At 43.3% G+C, this 17711-nt stretch overlaps 1 protein-coding gene across 6 annotated transcripts in view; it reads right to left on the reverse strand.

The window, feature by feature from the left end:
* LOC121273212 (E3 ubiquitin-protein ligase NRDP1) overlaps nt 1–17711 on the reverse strand; it is a 96400-nt gene that overhangs the window by 59575 nt on the left and 19114 nt on the right. For 2 of the 6 annotated variants that reach the window (XM_041180206.1, XM_041180207.1), the window contains 5 exons: nt 13853–13971; nt 11023–11294; nt 8168–8303; nt 6267–6370; nt 457–3872 (listed from right to left, as the gene is read on the reverse strand). In XM_041180206.1, the coding sequence (XP_041036140.1) occupies nt 3518–3872; nt 6267–6370; nt 8168–8303; nt 11023–11294; nt 13853–13942 (957 nt within the window). In that variant the 5' untranslated portion in view covers nt 13943–13971 and the 3' untranslated portion in view covers nt 457–3517. Of the gene's footprint in view, nt 1–456; nt 3873–6266; nt 6371–8167; nt 8304–11022; nt 11295–12122; nt 12214–13852; nt 13972–17711 lie in introns of those variants that run through there. The other 4 variants (XM_041180209.1, XM_041180208.1, XM_041180203.1 and 1 more) reach the window with 4 other exon arrangements.

A 17711-nucleotide genomic window follows, 5' to 3' on the forward strand; every position in this document is an offset into this window, starting at 1 on the left:
GGGGTAAACACATCCAGACCTCTGCTCCTGAGTGCTTTCTAGCAGTGACCCCAACTGGAAAGTACATAACGTATCAAAATAGTGAAGCTCAGGCTTGTCTGGAATGCCCTCTGTCAAACAGTCCATCAATAAATGTAGAATGTGATGCCAGAGGCTGCCAACTCCTCAGGGAGAGGGGCAGACAGAGACAGACAGACAGACAGGCAGAGACAGGGAGAGAGGCAGGCAGACAGAGACAGGGAGAGAGGCAGGCAGACAGAGACAGGGAGAGAGGCAGGCAGACAGAGACAGGGAGAGAGGCAGGCAGACAGAGACAGGGAGAGAGGCAGGCAGACAGAGACAGGGAGAGAGGCAGGCAGACAGAGACAGGGAGAGAGGCAGGCAGACAGAGACAGGGAGAGAGGCAGGCAGACAGAGACAGGGAGAGAGGCAGGCAGACAGAGACAGGGAGAGAGGCAGGCAGACAGAGACAGGGAGAGAGGCAGGCAGACAGAGACAGGGAGAGAGGCAGGCAGACAGAGACAGGGAGAGAGGCAGGCAGACAGAGACAGGGAGAGAGGCAGGCAGACAGAGACAGGGAAATTTCTCATAAGGATGTTCTTAGGTGGCTTTGTTTAGTCCCAAAGTCAGGGATGCAGGGCTGGAAATGGAAATCCCTCCCCCCACTCCTTTATCATTATGCAGAATCCTCAGCCCTCAAATGAAAGCAGGCTTCTTTGTGAACACCATTACTATTAACATAGCTTTCTGTATATTACCAGGTGATGTTTTTTCTCTTTTCTGACTGTATTAGGACTGATTTTAATCGAGGCCCCTCAAGGTAGTCTTTTTCTTAAAACTTTATGCCACGCCTCAACTTAGGAAGGGAGGATGTTGAGAAGAAAGATTTTAAAAATGACAACTTTCTCAGATACTAACTTTCTGCCCATGGCTAATCAGGACAGGCTGGAGGTTTCACTTCTAAAAACAAGCTATGCCAGGCTACCTAGAGATCCAGACTGAAACATCCAAAAGGGACTATAATGACGGCAGACAGGTTGAAAAGCAAATATATTTTTTTAAGATATAAAGAATTCAGTCCTTAATGCATCTGTGCACAGTTTAAGTTACCAGTCGCTTGTAGAAACAGAGCAGGTCAAGAAAGAAAACATGATGGAGGCCCTAGATGTACAAAAGGAATGTCACTTACTGCAAGGTTTGATGCACGAGCTTGTATTTTAAGCCCTCCAAAAGTAAGAGTATTTTGAAATATAGCATAAAATATTTGTACTAATCAAAACCAGAAGTGAGGCAAATCTAGCCTTTGGCTTGCTGAAAAAAAATTCAGTACAAACTCTTGGAATTCTAAGTCACTTCAGGTTTCAGTGGATTCAACGGAGAAAGTGATAGCTCCTTGAATGGATGTAATGATGTTGCTCAGTGCAGTCCCAAATAGAATAGAGAGCGTTCTCCTTCATGTTGTCCAGGTACCAAAAGTCCTCTTTTAACCTCCTCAAAAAAAAGTTAAAATAAACAACCTAACGTTTACCTTTCTGGAACAAGGCAACATATCCTATATTTGTTCTCAAAAATGATACACATTCAAGAGTTGTAGCCCAGATTTTACTACAGTTTGGAAGGGATGGGACACTACATAAGGGTCTTTGATAAAGCTTAGTTCAGATCTAGCAAATCTTTAAAAAAAAACTGCCCAGGAGCGAACCAACACCATAGACCCAGTTCCAAGTCCCAACAGAGGCTAACTGTGTTCCACACTTGCAAGGGTTTTTGTATGCTTTCATTTAGAACACTGGGGGGAGAGAATTCACTAATTTGTGGATAAAACAATAAAAAAAACACTCCAGCTAAATTGCAAGATTTTAATCAAAATAATATATACACACACAAATTCTAGCTAGAGTTTATAAGTTCACAGCATGTTCCTCCTCCACCGCCACCGACACCCCCCACTCCACTAACTCAGGATTTGAAGCACTATATTACAAACCTGGTGCCATTGGCAATTGATCTGGTCATTCTTAGCTGCTTTGGGTCAAATTGAATAATTTGCAGCAGGGGTGGGGGGGGGGGGGGAAAAAGAGTGCAACCCCCATTTGGAGTCACTTAAAAATGTCCTACATTAGGTACAGTTACCAAAGTACTGATACCTAGTTTAGTCAGGTATCCAAAGAAGTGAAGCCAAGTGACTAAAATATTCTGATTTTTTAAAAAATGCACAAGTTATACTCGGGCTTTCTAGGATACCTTTCAGTCATATGGTATTGCAATCCTGTACTAGCTCAGCCTTTATTCTAGCTTTTTGAGGCCTGCAATCATAGACCCAATACCTATCCATTAGAATGTAGCTGGGTCACTTTTGCAGTTTACATGAACAGAGTATTACACACAGTCTAGTGTAATCAGGTATTTGTAGACTGTCTCAAAACCGAGATAGCTTCCTGGTTATATCACTAATAAAATAATATTAGGATTTGAAAAGCAGGATTAGTCACAGGATCATTTTTTTCTTAAAAAAAAAAGGCCCAATCTTTTTGTTCCCTACCACTGGATGCAATTTGCTGCAATTTTGGCCATTCTTGCACAAGACTCTGTTCAGAGGTTATTTGACATCAGGTTTAACAATTCAGTTCAAGGCAAATCCAAACAAAAAGGTAGGATTTAGGTTAAAGTGATTAAATGTTGACAAAGATTCAAAGTAAAACAAGTGAATGCAATTGCCTTGCCCTGTAGCAGTTGCAAGTTCAATTCACCTCAGCCCCTGCCTGGTCACTTAAAGAAACCACACATCAGGCGACTATTCACATTCCACAGATCACTCCACATCTCAATTAGGTTTTTTTTTTAAAAAAAGTGTTTTTGATCATGCCTGAATATTGACAGTTTTTTGCAGCAAATCAGAGTTGCTTTAGTAGATATTAAGCCATGTAGTTCATACAGCACTAAAATCTATTTGTTTTTAAATTTGTCTGTGAGCTCTGCTCTGACAGAGCAACCTCAAAAGACTTTTCCTTCAAAATGATCAGAGAAACACTTTTGTATTGTATACTTGACCACAGTGTAACAGCAGCTACTACAATAGAAATATTGTCCATTACTAATTTTCTGTTTGAAACAAGGGAAAGAAACAAACATGAAAATCAGGTATTAGAGCATAACTCAAACCACTGCCAGTAAAGTGAAATGGTGCCACAAATATTAGCTTTCTCACGTGGCAGCAGGAACTGGAATGGGCATCAGAATTGTACTTCCTGTCTTTAGTCTTTCAATCTTGGAAGAATAAATACAAAAAAAAAGTTGTGATTAATGTTTTGCGAGCTGCAAGCTCTCATTCCTTAAGCCAGTTCTTGAGCTGCATAAAAGCTGTTGGTCTAACAGTCCATAATGCAATTTGGTGAGAAGCCTCTGTTTGTGTAGAAGTCTGTTTTCACTGAAGATATTCTAGTTAGCGCAAGGCCAAGTCTTGCTTTCTTCTCATTATGAACTTCATTCAGACAAAAAGGAACACAATGTGTTTGTTTTAAAAGATTTCCTCCACACCATGAGCAAAGATCATCACCAAACCAGGCTCCATGATCATGTCCTCTCCCATGTGTTGGTTCTCACACGCCATCACCACCACTGCCTGTTTCCCTGGGATTCGTTTAGCTACATAGTTCTCGTAGTACCTGCGGTTCATTTGACGAGTCTCTAAGGTGGCCAGACCCTGAGGCCAGTTCCTTTCATGTGCGTTTTCGATGAGGTCATTGACTATGGACGTTGGGCACCCGCTGTCTATGAGAGACCGCTTAATGACTGCTTGCAGAACTGCATCAGGGGTGGAGATCATCCCACCCCAGCGGGTTACTCTAGCAGGTTGCAATGAATTGACCCACCTACAACACAGAAGATACCATTCAGGTAACGAGTGCATTTTATTTAACAAAACAAACAAAGCCACTGTCAACTAAGCCCTGCAATCCAGATGATGAATAGATCAAAGTTTCTTTCCTCCTTGCACCCTCAAATCCTGATTCAGGTAGGGAGGCTGCATAACAGGCTGCACATGACTGCATCCTGACCCGCCTGGGGATAGAGTGCAAGGTGAAGGCTGCGTGACAAGCACCCTGCTGCAGCTAGAATGGCTGCACTGAGTCTGCATCCTGCCACAACTCAGAGGGCTGCACAACAGTGTACTGTCAACACTACAAAATCATAAACATATTTTCCTGCAGTCAACTTGACTTCACAACTTTATTTAGATTTTCCTGGTTATTTTAAGTGAGGCCGTGCACTCAATTAGATGGGAACATGAAAGAAGAGAGAAAAAGAAAGCCTTGCCTTTCAACACCTCAGGACGTCCCAAAGTGCTTTACAGCCAATGAGGTACTTTTTTTAAAAAGCGTAGCCGCTGTTGTAATGTAGGTGACACAGCGGCCAATTTGCGCACAGCAAGCTCCCACAATCAGCAATGTGATAATGACCAGATATCCATTTATTTTTAATTTAAAATGTGATGTCGGTTGAAGGATAAATATCAGCCAGGACACCAGAATTTCCCTGCTCCTCAAATTGTGCCTGTGGGATCTTTTCCGTCCAACTGCGAGGGCAAACTGGCCCTCAGTTTTACCAACAAACATATAATCTGAAAGGTGGCACCTCCGACACACACTCTTTACATTCCAGACTGTGCATGTCCTGTAGCTTACAGGGCAGCTCGTCTGTTTTCAACTCATGCAAAGAAATGTGCAAGTGCTGCCCTGCTTCCACTCTCCCCCCATGCCCCCCTCTCTTTGGTATCCCAACCAGCTGCATGCAAGGTACATCAGGAACTCTAGCACTTATTCACCCTCATTTTAATATTTTCACTTTTTCCTCACTGGTTCCCCTTCATTCCTTTTTAATCCAGCTGCTGGGATCAGCAGTTTTAATCTTAATCATCACTACATTAAAAAAATATATAGTGCTTCGGGCAAGTAAATAATTCCTCCCAACTACCCTTTCACCCAAGGCGATTGAATGATGTGTTTAGCTTTTAGGCACCCAAATCATTTACACAGCTATTGAGGTTAGCTCCAGATCTAACTTCATGGACATCATAAAATGATCGGAAAAGTTTCCAAAATGATCAGCTGGTCAACATTATAAAGACTGTTCCCAAATTAATAGCTTTCAAAGACCTCAGGACATCCCGAAGCACTTTACACCAAGGAAGTACTTTTGTAGCCACTGTTATAATGTAGGAAATGCAGCAGCCAATTTGCGCACAAGCTCCTGCAAACAGCAATGTGATAATGCCCAGTTAATTTGTTTTTATGCGATGCTGGTTAAGGGATAAACATTGATGCCAGGACACCAGGGAGAACACCCCACTGCTTCTTCATATAATGTCATGGGATCTTTTATACCCACTTGAGGGGGCAGACGGGGCCTTGATTTAACATTTCATCCAAAAGATGGCACCTCCAACAGCACCACACTCCCTCAGTGCTGCACTGGGAGTGTGGCCTAGATTGAGCTAAAGTCTCCGAGAATGGAAAAATGTGTATTTATATAGCGCCTTTCATGACCTCAGGGCGTCCTAAAGCACTTTAGCAGCCAATGAAGTATTTTTGAAGCATAATCACTGTTGTAACATGGGAAATGCAGCAGCCAACTTGCGCGCAAACAGAAATGCGATAATGATCAGATAATCCCTTTTAGTGATGTCGATTGAGGGATAAATATTGGTGAGGATACCAGGGCAAACTCCCATGCTCTTCTTCTAAATAGTACAATGGGACCTCGTGTCCACCCGAATGGGCAGATGGGGCCTCATTACTGCACTGGAGTGTCATCTTCAATTTTCTGCTACCCACTGAGCCACAGCCAACATCCAAGATGTTATTGGGACATTTAGTGAATGCTTTATCTATGATCAAAATTACACAATGACAGACCATTAACAACATCTCCACTTTGATTCTCATTTCGGTGCTGGATTCAAAGAATGGGCACAAGTCTGAATACAGCCCTGCTTCAGTCTCTTAATTTAGCTAAAATTTCAGTATACGTGTTCGAGATTGTAAAATTCTGCAGAAATAAAGGGCGCAGCTACAGAACAAAGTATATTTACAAAATTAACTTGACTGTTACCAGCTTACAAAGCGTGGACAGCTCATATTTCTCATATCTCAAAGTAGGTGGCTGCACAGCAGCTGAGATCTGGAAAGAAGACACTGTCTCCCTACTTAGTCACAGGATGGTGCAAGGCAGAAGGAAAAAGGACATGAAACTGAACGGAAACATACTCTAGGATTTCATTGTACTCAATGGTTTCCTCCAAGTTCTGTAGGTTTGGGTTTGCACTGCGGATAGCCCTCATGTACGCTTTCAAAAGTTGAATGTCTCGTTTCTGCAAAGTAAGGAAAACACACACACACACAGTTCATCAATGATCGTCAATAATCTGTCTTTTCTCAGATGCTGACGGTCCTGCTGGGTATTGCCAGCTTTTATTTTCATTTTCTTTAGGGGGCATATTTTCATCAAGGGAAATGACCAAAAGCACCAGGGAACATTTCTTCTATGGTTAGAAGCAAGTACACAAAATAGGCCATTTGGCCCAACTGGCCTATGCTTGTGTTAAGGCTCCACATGAGCCATCTCCCAACTTATTTCATCTAACCTCCCCCACCCCCAAATCAGCTTCTCCCTTTATTCCTTTCTGCCTCACCTTTTGCACAGATGTCAGCAAACCTCTAGCATTTTGTCCCAAGTGGCCATATTGTCAGCAAGCAATGTGACTGCCCTCAAGTCAATGTCCGTGCACTTGCTTTGTCAAACAGCAGTCAGTGATAACATTGGAGGAGCTGGTACCCTTCGCTAGTCCAGGAGTGTCAAGGCAAATTACAAAAACCATAGCACCAGCCAGATTGGAGTTAGAACCTGGGACCTTCCAAGTTTGCATAAGTCAGTAATACACAAGGCAATGCAGTTTATCCTTCATAGGGCACAATCTTCTTATCCACTCAACAAGTGTGGTTAAATAAAAGGACCTGCCCCTAAAGTCTTCAAGATTACAGACGGTTTACTACATACAGTGCCCACTGGTTATAATGGGTGCATTTGTGTGAACGAAATGGCCAGTATACCAAGGTAGCAATAAGAATGTTGGATTCACTGAAAAAAGTGTTTATTAGAGTGAAAACAAGTGTACACAAGATTTCGAGATCCTTTTCAGTTGGAGGAGAGGCATTAAAATTTGACTTGTAATAATGAAATTTAGTTTACGTGCATGGTTAATGGTTCCCTCACAATCGAGATGTTGCATAAAAACTCACATAGGAGCATGCCACTTGCTGCAAAGCGCACACTGCTTTTAATGCTCCGCACTGCGCACTTTGAGTCCCTCAGTCGGAGAGGGGCCATATAAAAACAAACCGGCTGTAAACACATTTGAACAGGCTTCTTGCATAATTCCCAGTGACCCCTCCTTAGAAGGAATGCGCTCTGATTTACTCGAGTCAGATTGTGTCCTGACTGGTTTTGCTCTACAGCTTTAGCGTCGACGCGAAGTTCAATGGCCTCATACAGATGCCACAGTTGCAGTGAAAACACAACCTTAAACTGGACTCCTCTCAAGCCAGGATTCACCTCCACATGGTTAAATGTGAGTGGGAATCATGAGCCCCAGAGAGCTAGAGGCCAGCACTTGACAATTTAATCTTTAACATACCTGAGTACAAGTCCTTCACCAAACAACCCAAACACCTCAGAGGACCACATTTTGGAATGATTGCATTTAACAAAAATACACAAATATATTTTTAAAAACCATACATGTGCACTTCATTCATACCATATCACAAGTGAGTACACACAGCTGTTTCTGCCAGAAATAATTAGAGCATTTAACACCCTATCACTACCAACTCGGAAATATACATTAACTATTTACCATTAAGCATTTAGTCTTTTGGCCAATATAAATAACGCTTGTTTTTAAAAGGTGGATCTTCTAAGTTGTGAGGTCTGTACTTTTAAAAAAGGGATTACTGCTTTTCTAGGAGGAGAAAATAGGAAGACATTTACACAATTAAATGGTTAACGGGTAATAGTAGAAGTAGTCAACATGGAAAATCCAAACCTTTAATGCCCCCAGGGTAATGTTTTGCTAGTCTTTCTGAGCCACCTGCCAGCAAGCACCCACCTGCTCTGCCAGCTGATGTTTATGCTCTGCTGAAGCTTTCTCCAGCTCTGCAATTTTCCCCTGTTGTTGAAGTACCACAGTGCGAAGGTGTTTGGTACAGTTGTGGTTTGGTAGTTCATCTTTGGGCATTTCTAATCTGAAAGGGAAGAGAATAGAAGTAAAGTAGCAGAACAGTAGAAACCTGTCGAGCAAAACTAGAAGGGTGCATTTTACAATTGGTATCATTTGTCATTTTAAATTAGCTCAAGAATGAAAGAACTTGCATTTATATAACATGTGTCACATCCTCAGCATTATGAATTACTCCAAAGTGTAGTCACTTATGTAGGCAGATTTAAGTCATTTTGTGCACAGCAATATTACACGATGAAATTAGTTAGTCTGATGTTGGAGGGGAAATAACAGTTGACCAGGAAAACAGGTGAACTCCCCTGATCTTCTTCAAACAGTGCTGTCTGAATAGGTAAGCAGAAACCTCAGATAGTACAATGCTCCTTCAGTACTGCACTGAGGGAGCAACCTAAATTATGTGCCAAGGTCCTGGAGATGGACTTGAACCCCCGACCTTCTGTCTCAGCAGCAAATGCTATTGGTGAGCAAAGCTCAAAACAACACAGACAGGAATTTGGAGAGTGTATTAAGCATTCTTACCAAAACTACGCCAAGCAAAACACGTACCCTTAACATAAACTCCGAGGGAGTTGGGAAAGGAAATTAAAATGTTTTCCCCATTATTGGCTGTGGATTTCTTCCATAATTTTTTTGCTTCTCCTGGGAAATTACATGACTGGGGAGAGGAAAGAGGTCTTTAGCCAATGATGATCTAGCCGTTGTGATGTACGGCAGGATTGATGGACCTGCAGGTCTTTTCCTGCCTGTGAATTTTGTACATTTGTATTATGTAACTAACCTCCACTCACTGCATTTTGCTGAAGAAATAATCCTGCTCCTAAAAATGGGTAGTTTTAAGCATGAGTTGTGTTCAACGTGTGGAGACTCCATTTAAAACAGACTATTTGCTGTGTAAATAGATTCTGCTGTCCTGTTTTCAACTCAGTTGCTGAATATTCTCCCTGTAAACTAACTCTTCAAGGGAGGTTTTAAAATCAAGTTAGGTTTTAAAATCAAGTTAGGTTAAATCACTGCAACCATATTATTCCTGTGCATGAGTTATACCATACATAGAGACTGTCAACAGTAGCAAACATCATTGTGTACTCATTCAAAACAATAGTTTTAATACAAGACAAAAAAAGCCCTGGTCTCACTAACAAAGGTCAAACTGATTAAATGATTTGTATTCATTTTCGTGAATTCTAAGGTAAAACATTTTTAAAAATATTTATTTGCATCCCAATCCTATTACTGTAGTTTCTCAAGAACAAATCTTCATGATCTTAAATTAGCTTAGCAAGAGGAAATAACTGACAGCTAAAAAGTTTCACAATGGCCACAACAGATGCAACCAATCTTTTGAAGATGCTGCCAAGAGTTGCTCTCTGGATTTTATCCCCATCCTCCTCTTCATTTTGAAATCACCTGTCAAGAAGCCAACAGGATTTTAAGCCCCTGCTATTGAATGAAGGGTGCATGAGAAGAGCATAGGTTCACTCAAGTCACACAAATTCTCATCCCCTTGAATGGCCAGCTCATTGCTCATGGACACTTTCACTAATCAGCACAGCCAAGATCAGCACTTCACTTGGTGTTGTGGAGAAGGGTTTAAAAAAAAAGAGAAAGGGGTAGATCTTCCAATGACAATGGTGCAGTGCGTAAATGGATTGTGCTGTTAAACTAACATCTAGAAATCAGCTTACATACTCCATATACCTGACGCTTTTATTTTCTCCTGTTCCTGAATGCTTTTCCTGTGCCACGAATTATTCTGAAACCAAGTGGACTGAATGAAGGTGGTAAAATTGGCCTCTGGCTGGCTGGGTAGGTTGTGAAGGGGCGGACAGCATTCCTGCTCCCAATTATGGCGTAGTGGTAATGTCACTGGACTAGTATTCCAGAGACCCACCTCAGCAGATGGTGAAATTTGAATTCAATAAAAATCTGGAATTAGAAGTCTGATGATGACCACAAAACCAATCCCAATTGTCTTAAAAACCCATCTGGTTCACTAATGTCCTTTAGGGAAGGAAATCTGCTGTCCTCACCTGGTCTGGTCTACATGTGACTCCAGACCCGCAGCGATGTGGTTGACTCTTAAATGCCTTCTGAACAAGGGCAATTAGGGATGGACAATAAATGCTGCTTACCCAACAATGCCCACATCCCATGAATGAACAAAAAAAAAAAAAAATTGCAATGAAAATCCTTCGAGGAAAGAGTGGATATCAAGTGGGTCTGGGATAAGACATGGTTATGATGCCAATTGATACTCATTGTCTTCTGGGTGCAATGAAGAATGGCCATTTAGGAGCAGTACCAAAGGACTACCAGCACCCAGAGAACACCCAGCCAGAAGGAGGGATGAAGGCAAGTTAAATCAAGACAAAAAAACATGTTAAAAAATGGACAATTTCTCTTTCCAATTCTCTCAAGGCTGGCTTGCCCAGTACCTTACCCAAGGGACCATTTTCATGTGTGAGCCAGAGTATCCCAGTCCCTGCCAGCCCTTTGCCAAAAGACCAGCAATGGTGACAGGTAGCATCTCACCACTGCAGTGGCCAAGATGGAGAAACTCAGGTCAGGCTAGAGATCAGAGCTGGCACCTTCCCGAGACATGTGGCTCAGTATCAACACCATGTTCTACGCTCATTCACCCAAACAAAAAAATACACAAGCACCAAAGCAGGGTTCTGAAAGTTTGACTATGCTGCATAGCCGAAAGAAATTGAGAAACTCACCCACATCCCTGCTCACACGTCACAGGTCGCTTCGGATTGTGCTCGCAATCGTTAAGGTGAGAGCTCAACTGGTCGAGCCGCACCACAGCCGTGCAGCCGTAGCTGGCGTTGTCACAGGTGATCTGCAGTTTGGACAGCATGTTCCGCATGATGCGGGGGACAGGTCGAAGGTGGGCTAGGGTAACAACGCTGCGATCCACTGGGCAGGTCTGCTGCTGAGAGAACCACTGGGTGATGCAGGCATTGCAAAACGCATGCTCACAGTGTGGCGCCTAGGAAAGAGCAGGGGAGACAGCAAATGAACCAACGAGAGAGAACAAATAAACAAAACAGCACAAGTCATCTGGAAATCCAATTTGCGGTGACCTAATTTAAGCGCACTCGGGCTCTATTTAACAAAAGCAGATCTGCTTCCACAAACACACATGGCTATAAATCCACATGATATGATCAAGAAATGCATAGATTGCCAAGATTGGAATGCACAAAGAAACTCAATATGCTGCCACCCACATAATCTTCCTCAGTAAGTATGGAGATGAACACTGGCCAGACGTGAAGCTCCTTTAATGAAACTCAAGGTTAAAAAAACATCTATGGCATTGTCAAGGAGCCAATTTTTATGATGCAGTCAATATCAAAGTACCATTTTGAGCTAGTCAGTTTCTCCCGTAATCTTTTTAAAAGATGCCCCATCAAATCTATCACCCATCTCTTCATTGGGATCAAATGAAGAAGCTAGTGGATCTGTACTAATTTACTCACTGAAAATTACATTGAGACAAGACTATAAAGTGGGGTGAGGAAAGGGAGAACCACAAAAATTACTCAGGCTTCAGAGGTGAGGCCCAATTTCCTCTTCACAATGTCATTTTCAGAACAGCATTTATCCAGTTCAAATTAAAGTATTAACCTTCCCTCAACCAGTTTAAAAACTTACAGCAGTAGCTAGCAAACTAGGACAAATATCAAACTCAATGAGCTTAAATTAAAAATCTTATTTCCCTTTAAAACACATCAACTCTTTGCCTCTCCTTCTTGGCTCATATCTGCATCCTGCAACTGAGACACACAAACCACAAAATTATCAAAGTTCTCACCTGGGAACATTAACAAGGCTTCCTCGCTGTGAACAAAGACTTGTTTTCCACATTTCCCCTTCACTCTGTCCGTCACACACTCAGCTCCAATGCGTTTACATGAATATTGTGCTCTCAAAACATTAACTTGAGTTAACAAGTACAGTTAAGTCCTTTTTTCTATCTGGCTGCAATTCTTGGAATTCTTGGAATAATGCGATTACTAATTTGTCACTGTGCAATAACTCCTGCCCATAATTCTTCTCTTTCCCCTCTCAGGTCAGTGCATACCATTCACTTGGAGTGGCGACACATCGTCAAGCCAATTACAAACCGCCACAATTCCATAAATAGAAAGCTTGTTGCAAACAGTAATTAGCAAGTCTATTACAATCCTCAGCACAAAAGTGCCAATTCACAAGGCGGAAGATACAGGGGTTTATTCCGAAATGTTGCTTTCAGATTGAGTCCATTATGTATTGCTCCCAAACCACCCCCCCCCGCTGCCAATGCTCATTGCAATGCCAGCTCCCTCCCCCAACTAACTTATTAAATAAAGGATATGAAATTCCACTGTCTCCAAAGGCCATACTAGATCAGATCAGTAGGCCATTTGACAACAGGGAGAGCAGCAGTAGAGCTGATCCCAGCCCTGGTCTCATGTAACAAATATGCACTGCTACCAGAGGTAGAGACTGAGAGCAGGAACTCTGATCGACTGCCCGTTCCCTAACTAAGGGGCAGAGACACAAAATGTAGCACCTCTGCGATTGCTCTAGCCAAGATCAGGGATCAAACCAGAGATTGTTGGTCTGTATGGCTCATTTTCCCACTATATAACCCATCTAAGGAGTCCTACTAATTCTGCCTATAAGGAATTGTGGCTGTCACTATATTCAGTAAGCACTTGTACATACGTTGTATGATATCACCACCCACAACTGATTATAGTTGCTGTGGAGAAGGTTTACTATCTAGAAGAGACCAGTTTCTCTCCTCAGATGCTGACTAACCTATTGTGCATTTTGGGCATTAGCAGTTTTTCTTTCTTCTCCTCCTCCTCCCTACACTTGCCCCCCCCCCCCCCCCCCCCCCCCCCCCCCCCCCCCCCCCCCCCCCCCCCCCCCCCCCACCACCACCACCACCACCACCACCACCACCACCACCACCACCACCACCACCACCACCACCACCACCACCACCACCACCACCCCCAGACTTTTTACATATCCAAGTATTACGCAGGGCCTTGGAGCTCAAGAGCCACTTGATTCATAATTTCTATTTAAAACTTCTGAGAGATTTTATATGGCTCTGCAACATAGGAAGCATTCCATTAATCTCCTGACCGTGCAGATTTCTGACGCAGCACAGCTGCAGTCATTCCAGCCCTGCATCAATAGATCACGCTCACCCAAGGAGATTTGATGGGACAGCACTTCCCAGTTTACAGCCCAAACTCCCACCCCTTTACCCTGGACGAAACATTAAAACTAGAAATACAAAAGAAGCATTCAGATAACATGGTCAAATGAGCCAGTGTGATCTGAACTTTGCTTCTGATAGCTCCTCTGTGAACCTCTCATTATTTTCTCAATTTAAAATAAAGACTCTTGCACGATCAGGCATGGTTGTGATGCCCTCCACAGTTGAATAGTTTGCTGATTAAGATTTTGGTACTTTGGGCACCAAGATTATTTGAGATCCCTCTGCACAATCAACCTCATCACCACCACCCCAAATTTACTCACCTGTACAGGTTCTTCCAAAACCCAACTACAAATCGGACAAATCAAATCTTCATCCACCTCGCCCTGAAACCGATTGACGTCGTACCCCATGGCTCATACTGCAACAGGCTTAGGAGTTTCTGGTAAAAGAAAAACCATTGCATTATTGCATTCGTTTGCAATAAATTCCATTGCTTGGTATAAAGAGGTCCATCCCTAAATGCACTAAAAAAAATGCAAAAACCTCAATTACAGACACACAAAGCGTGTGAAAACTTTTACATTTGGGACAGTCTGAACTGACTTCAAAAAAAAACAAGAAAACTTAAGGGAATTAATGATTCTAACTGAATCATATACAGTAACTTCAAACACGTCTGTCACATTGCATCCATTTTAAATCTTCCACAACACACCCAATTCTAAACACATCATTTTGCTCTTTCTGTGTTCCTCCTCTCCACCCCAACTAAAAGAAAAGTCTCGCTCTTTGATTTCTCTTCCACCACCACCCCCAATACTCCATCACAAATTTAAGCTGCACCAGTAATTTCTTACCATTTCAGGAAACTCTTTTGGAAACAGAATGCACATTTGCATACAAGGCTCTTCTTCAAAACTGAAACTTGCAGTCATGTAAAAACTCTGTCTCGATGCTAACCTTCCCAGTCAAACTGCAGAGGATTGAGGATAATGGTAGCAGAATGCAGCTTTAATGTAGCACAGCAGCAAACTGCACATCCATTATTTTAATGGCATCAGATGTCCTGGGCTGGAAGCAAGCCAACATGTGGCGATGAATTTGGACGAAGTAAACATTTTCTCAGTTGCTCCCAGCTCTGCCGCTGTAACTTAGAGTCTTGCTTCTCCAACTCCCTTCCAAAGTTAAAAGCTCCACTCCGTTTCGAGTGGAACAGTGAGAGAGGATAGCAACAACTGCAGGGTAAATATAATACCATCACCTCCCCTTGGGTTATAAAAGGAAAACCATGACCAAAAAAAAAAACCACCATGCGTCATCTCCTCTCAGGCTGTACTTGGAAACCCCATTAAAAAAGCATCAACAGATCACTCCAGATCATGCTCAGTATAAACAGCTTCTACACCTCGGGAATCACTAGCTTTCATATTTGTACACCCTGCTTTTTTTTAAAAAGAAAAGGTGGGGGGGGGAAGGAGCACAGAGGTGTCAACAGTCTTCCCAACTTCAACCATTAAAAGGAAACATATTTGCCTCAGCACAGGGATTTACCTCCTTTTCAAAAATCATTACAACACATAAGGAGGCCATTCTTCCCATCAAGTCCATGCTGGCTCTCTGTAGAGCAATCCAGTGAGTCCCATTCCCTCAGTCTATTCCCCATAGCCCTGCAAGTTTATTTCCCTCAAGTACCTATCCAATTTCCTTATCCAAGCCTGTCAATCTTGTACTCCTCTATCAGGTCTCCCCTTAATCTCCCTTGCTCCAAGGAGAATGACCCCAATTTCTCCAATCTAACTTTGTATCTAAAATCCCTCATCCCAGGAACCACTCTGATAACCCGGAACCACTCATCCCTGAACCACTCTAGCTCCTTCTACAGCACCTTCCAAACCCTCGGCCTCTACAACCTAGAAGGACAAGGGCAGCAGACACATGGGAATACCATCACCTGCAAGTTCCCCTCCATGCCACTCAACATCCTGACTTAGAACTATATCGTCATTCCTTCATGGTCACTAGCAGCACTGTGGATGTACCCACACCACATGGACTGCAGTAATTCAAGGCTGCGGCTCACCATCACTTTCTCAAGGGCAATTAGGGATTAGCAATAAATACTGGCCTTGCCAGCAACACGTGAGAATGGATTTTTTTTTAAAATAAAAATGATAGTTGGTTCAGGGAAGCCACTTAAATATAAAAGCATCTAATCTTGGGTGAGAACATGATGTCTCTTATAATCCAAGGCCTTGTGACTGCTCATTTTAAGGTTACCTAGGGAGATGCAAAAAGGGAAGACATCTTCCTTAGAGATATATGCCAGCAAGGAATCAATAGCTTCTGGAGACAGACAAGGCGGCAGCTACAGCTGTGGGGTGGTGAAGAAGAGAGAGGAAGTGCTTGGCTGAAAATGGAGCAAGAGTGATAGCGATCAAATTTTTAAAATTCAGTCATGGGATCTGGGTGTGGCTGGCTGGGCCAGCTTTTATTGCCCATCCCTAGTTGCCCTTGAGAAGGTGGTGGTGAGTTGCCTTCTTGAACCACTGCAGTCCCGTGTGGTGTAGGTACACCCACAGTGCTGTTAGGGAGGGAGTTCCAGGACTTTGACCCAGCGACAGTGAAAGAATGGCCGATATATTTCCATGTCAGGATGGTGAGCGGCTGGGAGGGGAACTTGCAGGTGGTGGTGTTCCCACATTTCTGCTGTCCTTGTCCTTCTAGGTGGTAGAGGTCGTGGGTTTGGAAAGTGCTGCCTAAGGAGTTGGTGAGTTGCTGCAGTGCAACTTGTAGATGGTACACACTGCTGCCACTGTGCGGTGGGGGAGGGAGTGAATGTTTGTGGATGGGGTGCCAGTCAAGTGGGGTTGCTTTGTCCTGGATGGTGTAAAGCTTTAGTTTTGTTGGAGCTGCACTCATCCAGGCAAGTGGAGAGTATTCCATCACACTCCTGACTTGTGCCTTATAGATGGCAGACAGGCTTTGGGGAGTCAGGAGGTGAGTTACTCGCCACAGGATTCCTAGCCTCTGATCTGCTCTTGTAGCCACAGTATTTTTATGGCTAGTCCAGTTCAGTGTCTGGTCAATGGTAACCCCCTAGGATGTTGATAGTGGGGGATTCAGCAATGGTAATGCCATTGAATGCCAAGGAGTGATGGTTAGATTCTCTCTTGTTGGAGATGGTCATTGCCTGGCACTTGTGTGGTGCGAATGTTACTTGCCACTTGTCAGCCCAAGCCTGGATGTTGTCCAGGTCATGCTGCACATGGACACGGACTGCTTCAGTATCTGAGGAATCGCGAATGGTGAACATTGTGCATTCAGTGAGCATCCCCACTTCTGACCTTATGATGGAAGGAAGGTCATTGATGAAACAGCTGAAGATGGTTGGGCCTAGGACACTACCCTGAGGAATTCATCCATTTTGGTCTGGGCTGGAAAATTCCAGTGACCAGCTAAACTGGAGGAAATCACTAGTGCAAGAAACATGCATGCATGCATTCCTCATTATCTTCAATTCTCTGCCCGAAGGCAGGTCTGACCCACAGCACTGCAACCTCCACCACGGGTAGGGGAAGGAGGCAGGTCCCGAATCCATCCCAGCTGGAATGGGGATCAAACCCCACATCTTTTGCATTAATCTGATCCAGACTGGCTGTCCAGCCAACCAGCACCCCCCAAAGAGTCCAAGTTGCTGTGGCAACATACACTTTTACATGCTCGTAGTCTGGAGCTATGGATACTGATGGTAGAGGCACCAATTTCTTTCCATCACGTGGCTGACTAGGAATCTCTCCCATCCTTACTGCTTGCCATTGGTGCGTCGGAAAGATTTGCAGGTTGATGACCTTGGCCATCAAGTCTGGAGTGGAGCATGAACCCAGAGTTTCTGGCTCAGTCAGGAACACTACCCACTGCATCATAAGGACTCCTTGTATTCATTCCTCTATCACCAATCAATTGCTTCTAGATTCTCTAGGGTAGAGTGCACTTTGACTCTCGTCCCACAGATCAGCTGATAGATTTGTGAAGAAGCCAATGTAGCAAGTAACATGATACCACACTTGGGTCATTGGTGCTGCTGTAGGTAGACCATAGCCAACATAGGTCAGTAAGCACAGGGGTGTCGGGTGAATGAGTAAAGACATGGGTAGTAGTGTTTTGGATGACCTCAAGTTT

This window comes from Carcharodon carcharias, chromosome X (assembly GCF_017639515.1).
Source record: "Carcharodon carcharias isolate sCarCar2 chromosome X, sCarCar2.pri, whole genome shotgun sequence".
NCBI classification, from domain to species: domain Eukaryota; kingdom Metazoa; phylum Chordata; class Chondrichthyes; order Lamniformes; family Lamnidae; genus Carcharodon; species Carcharodon carcharias.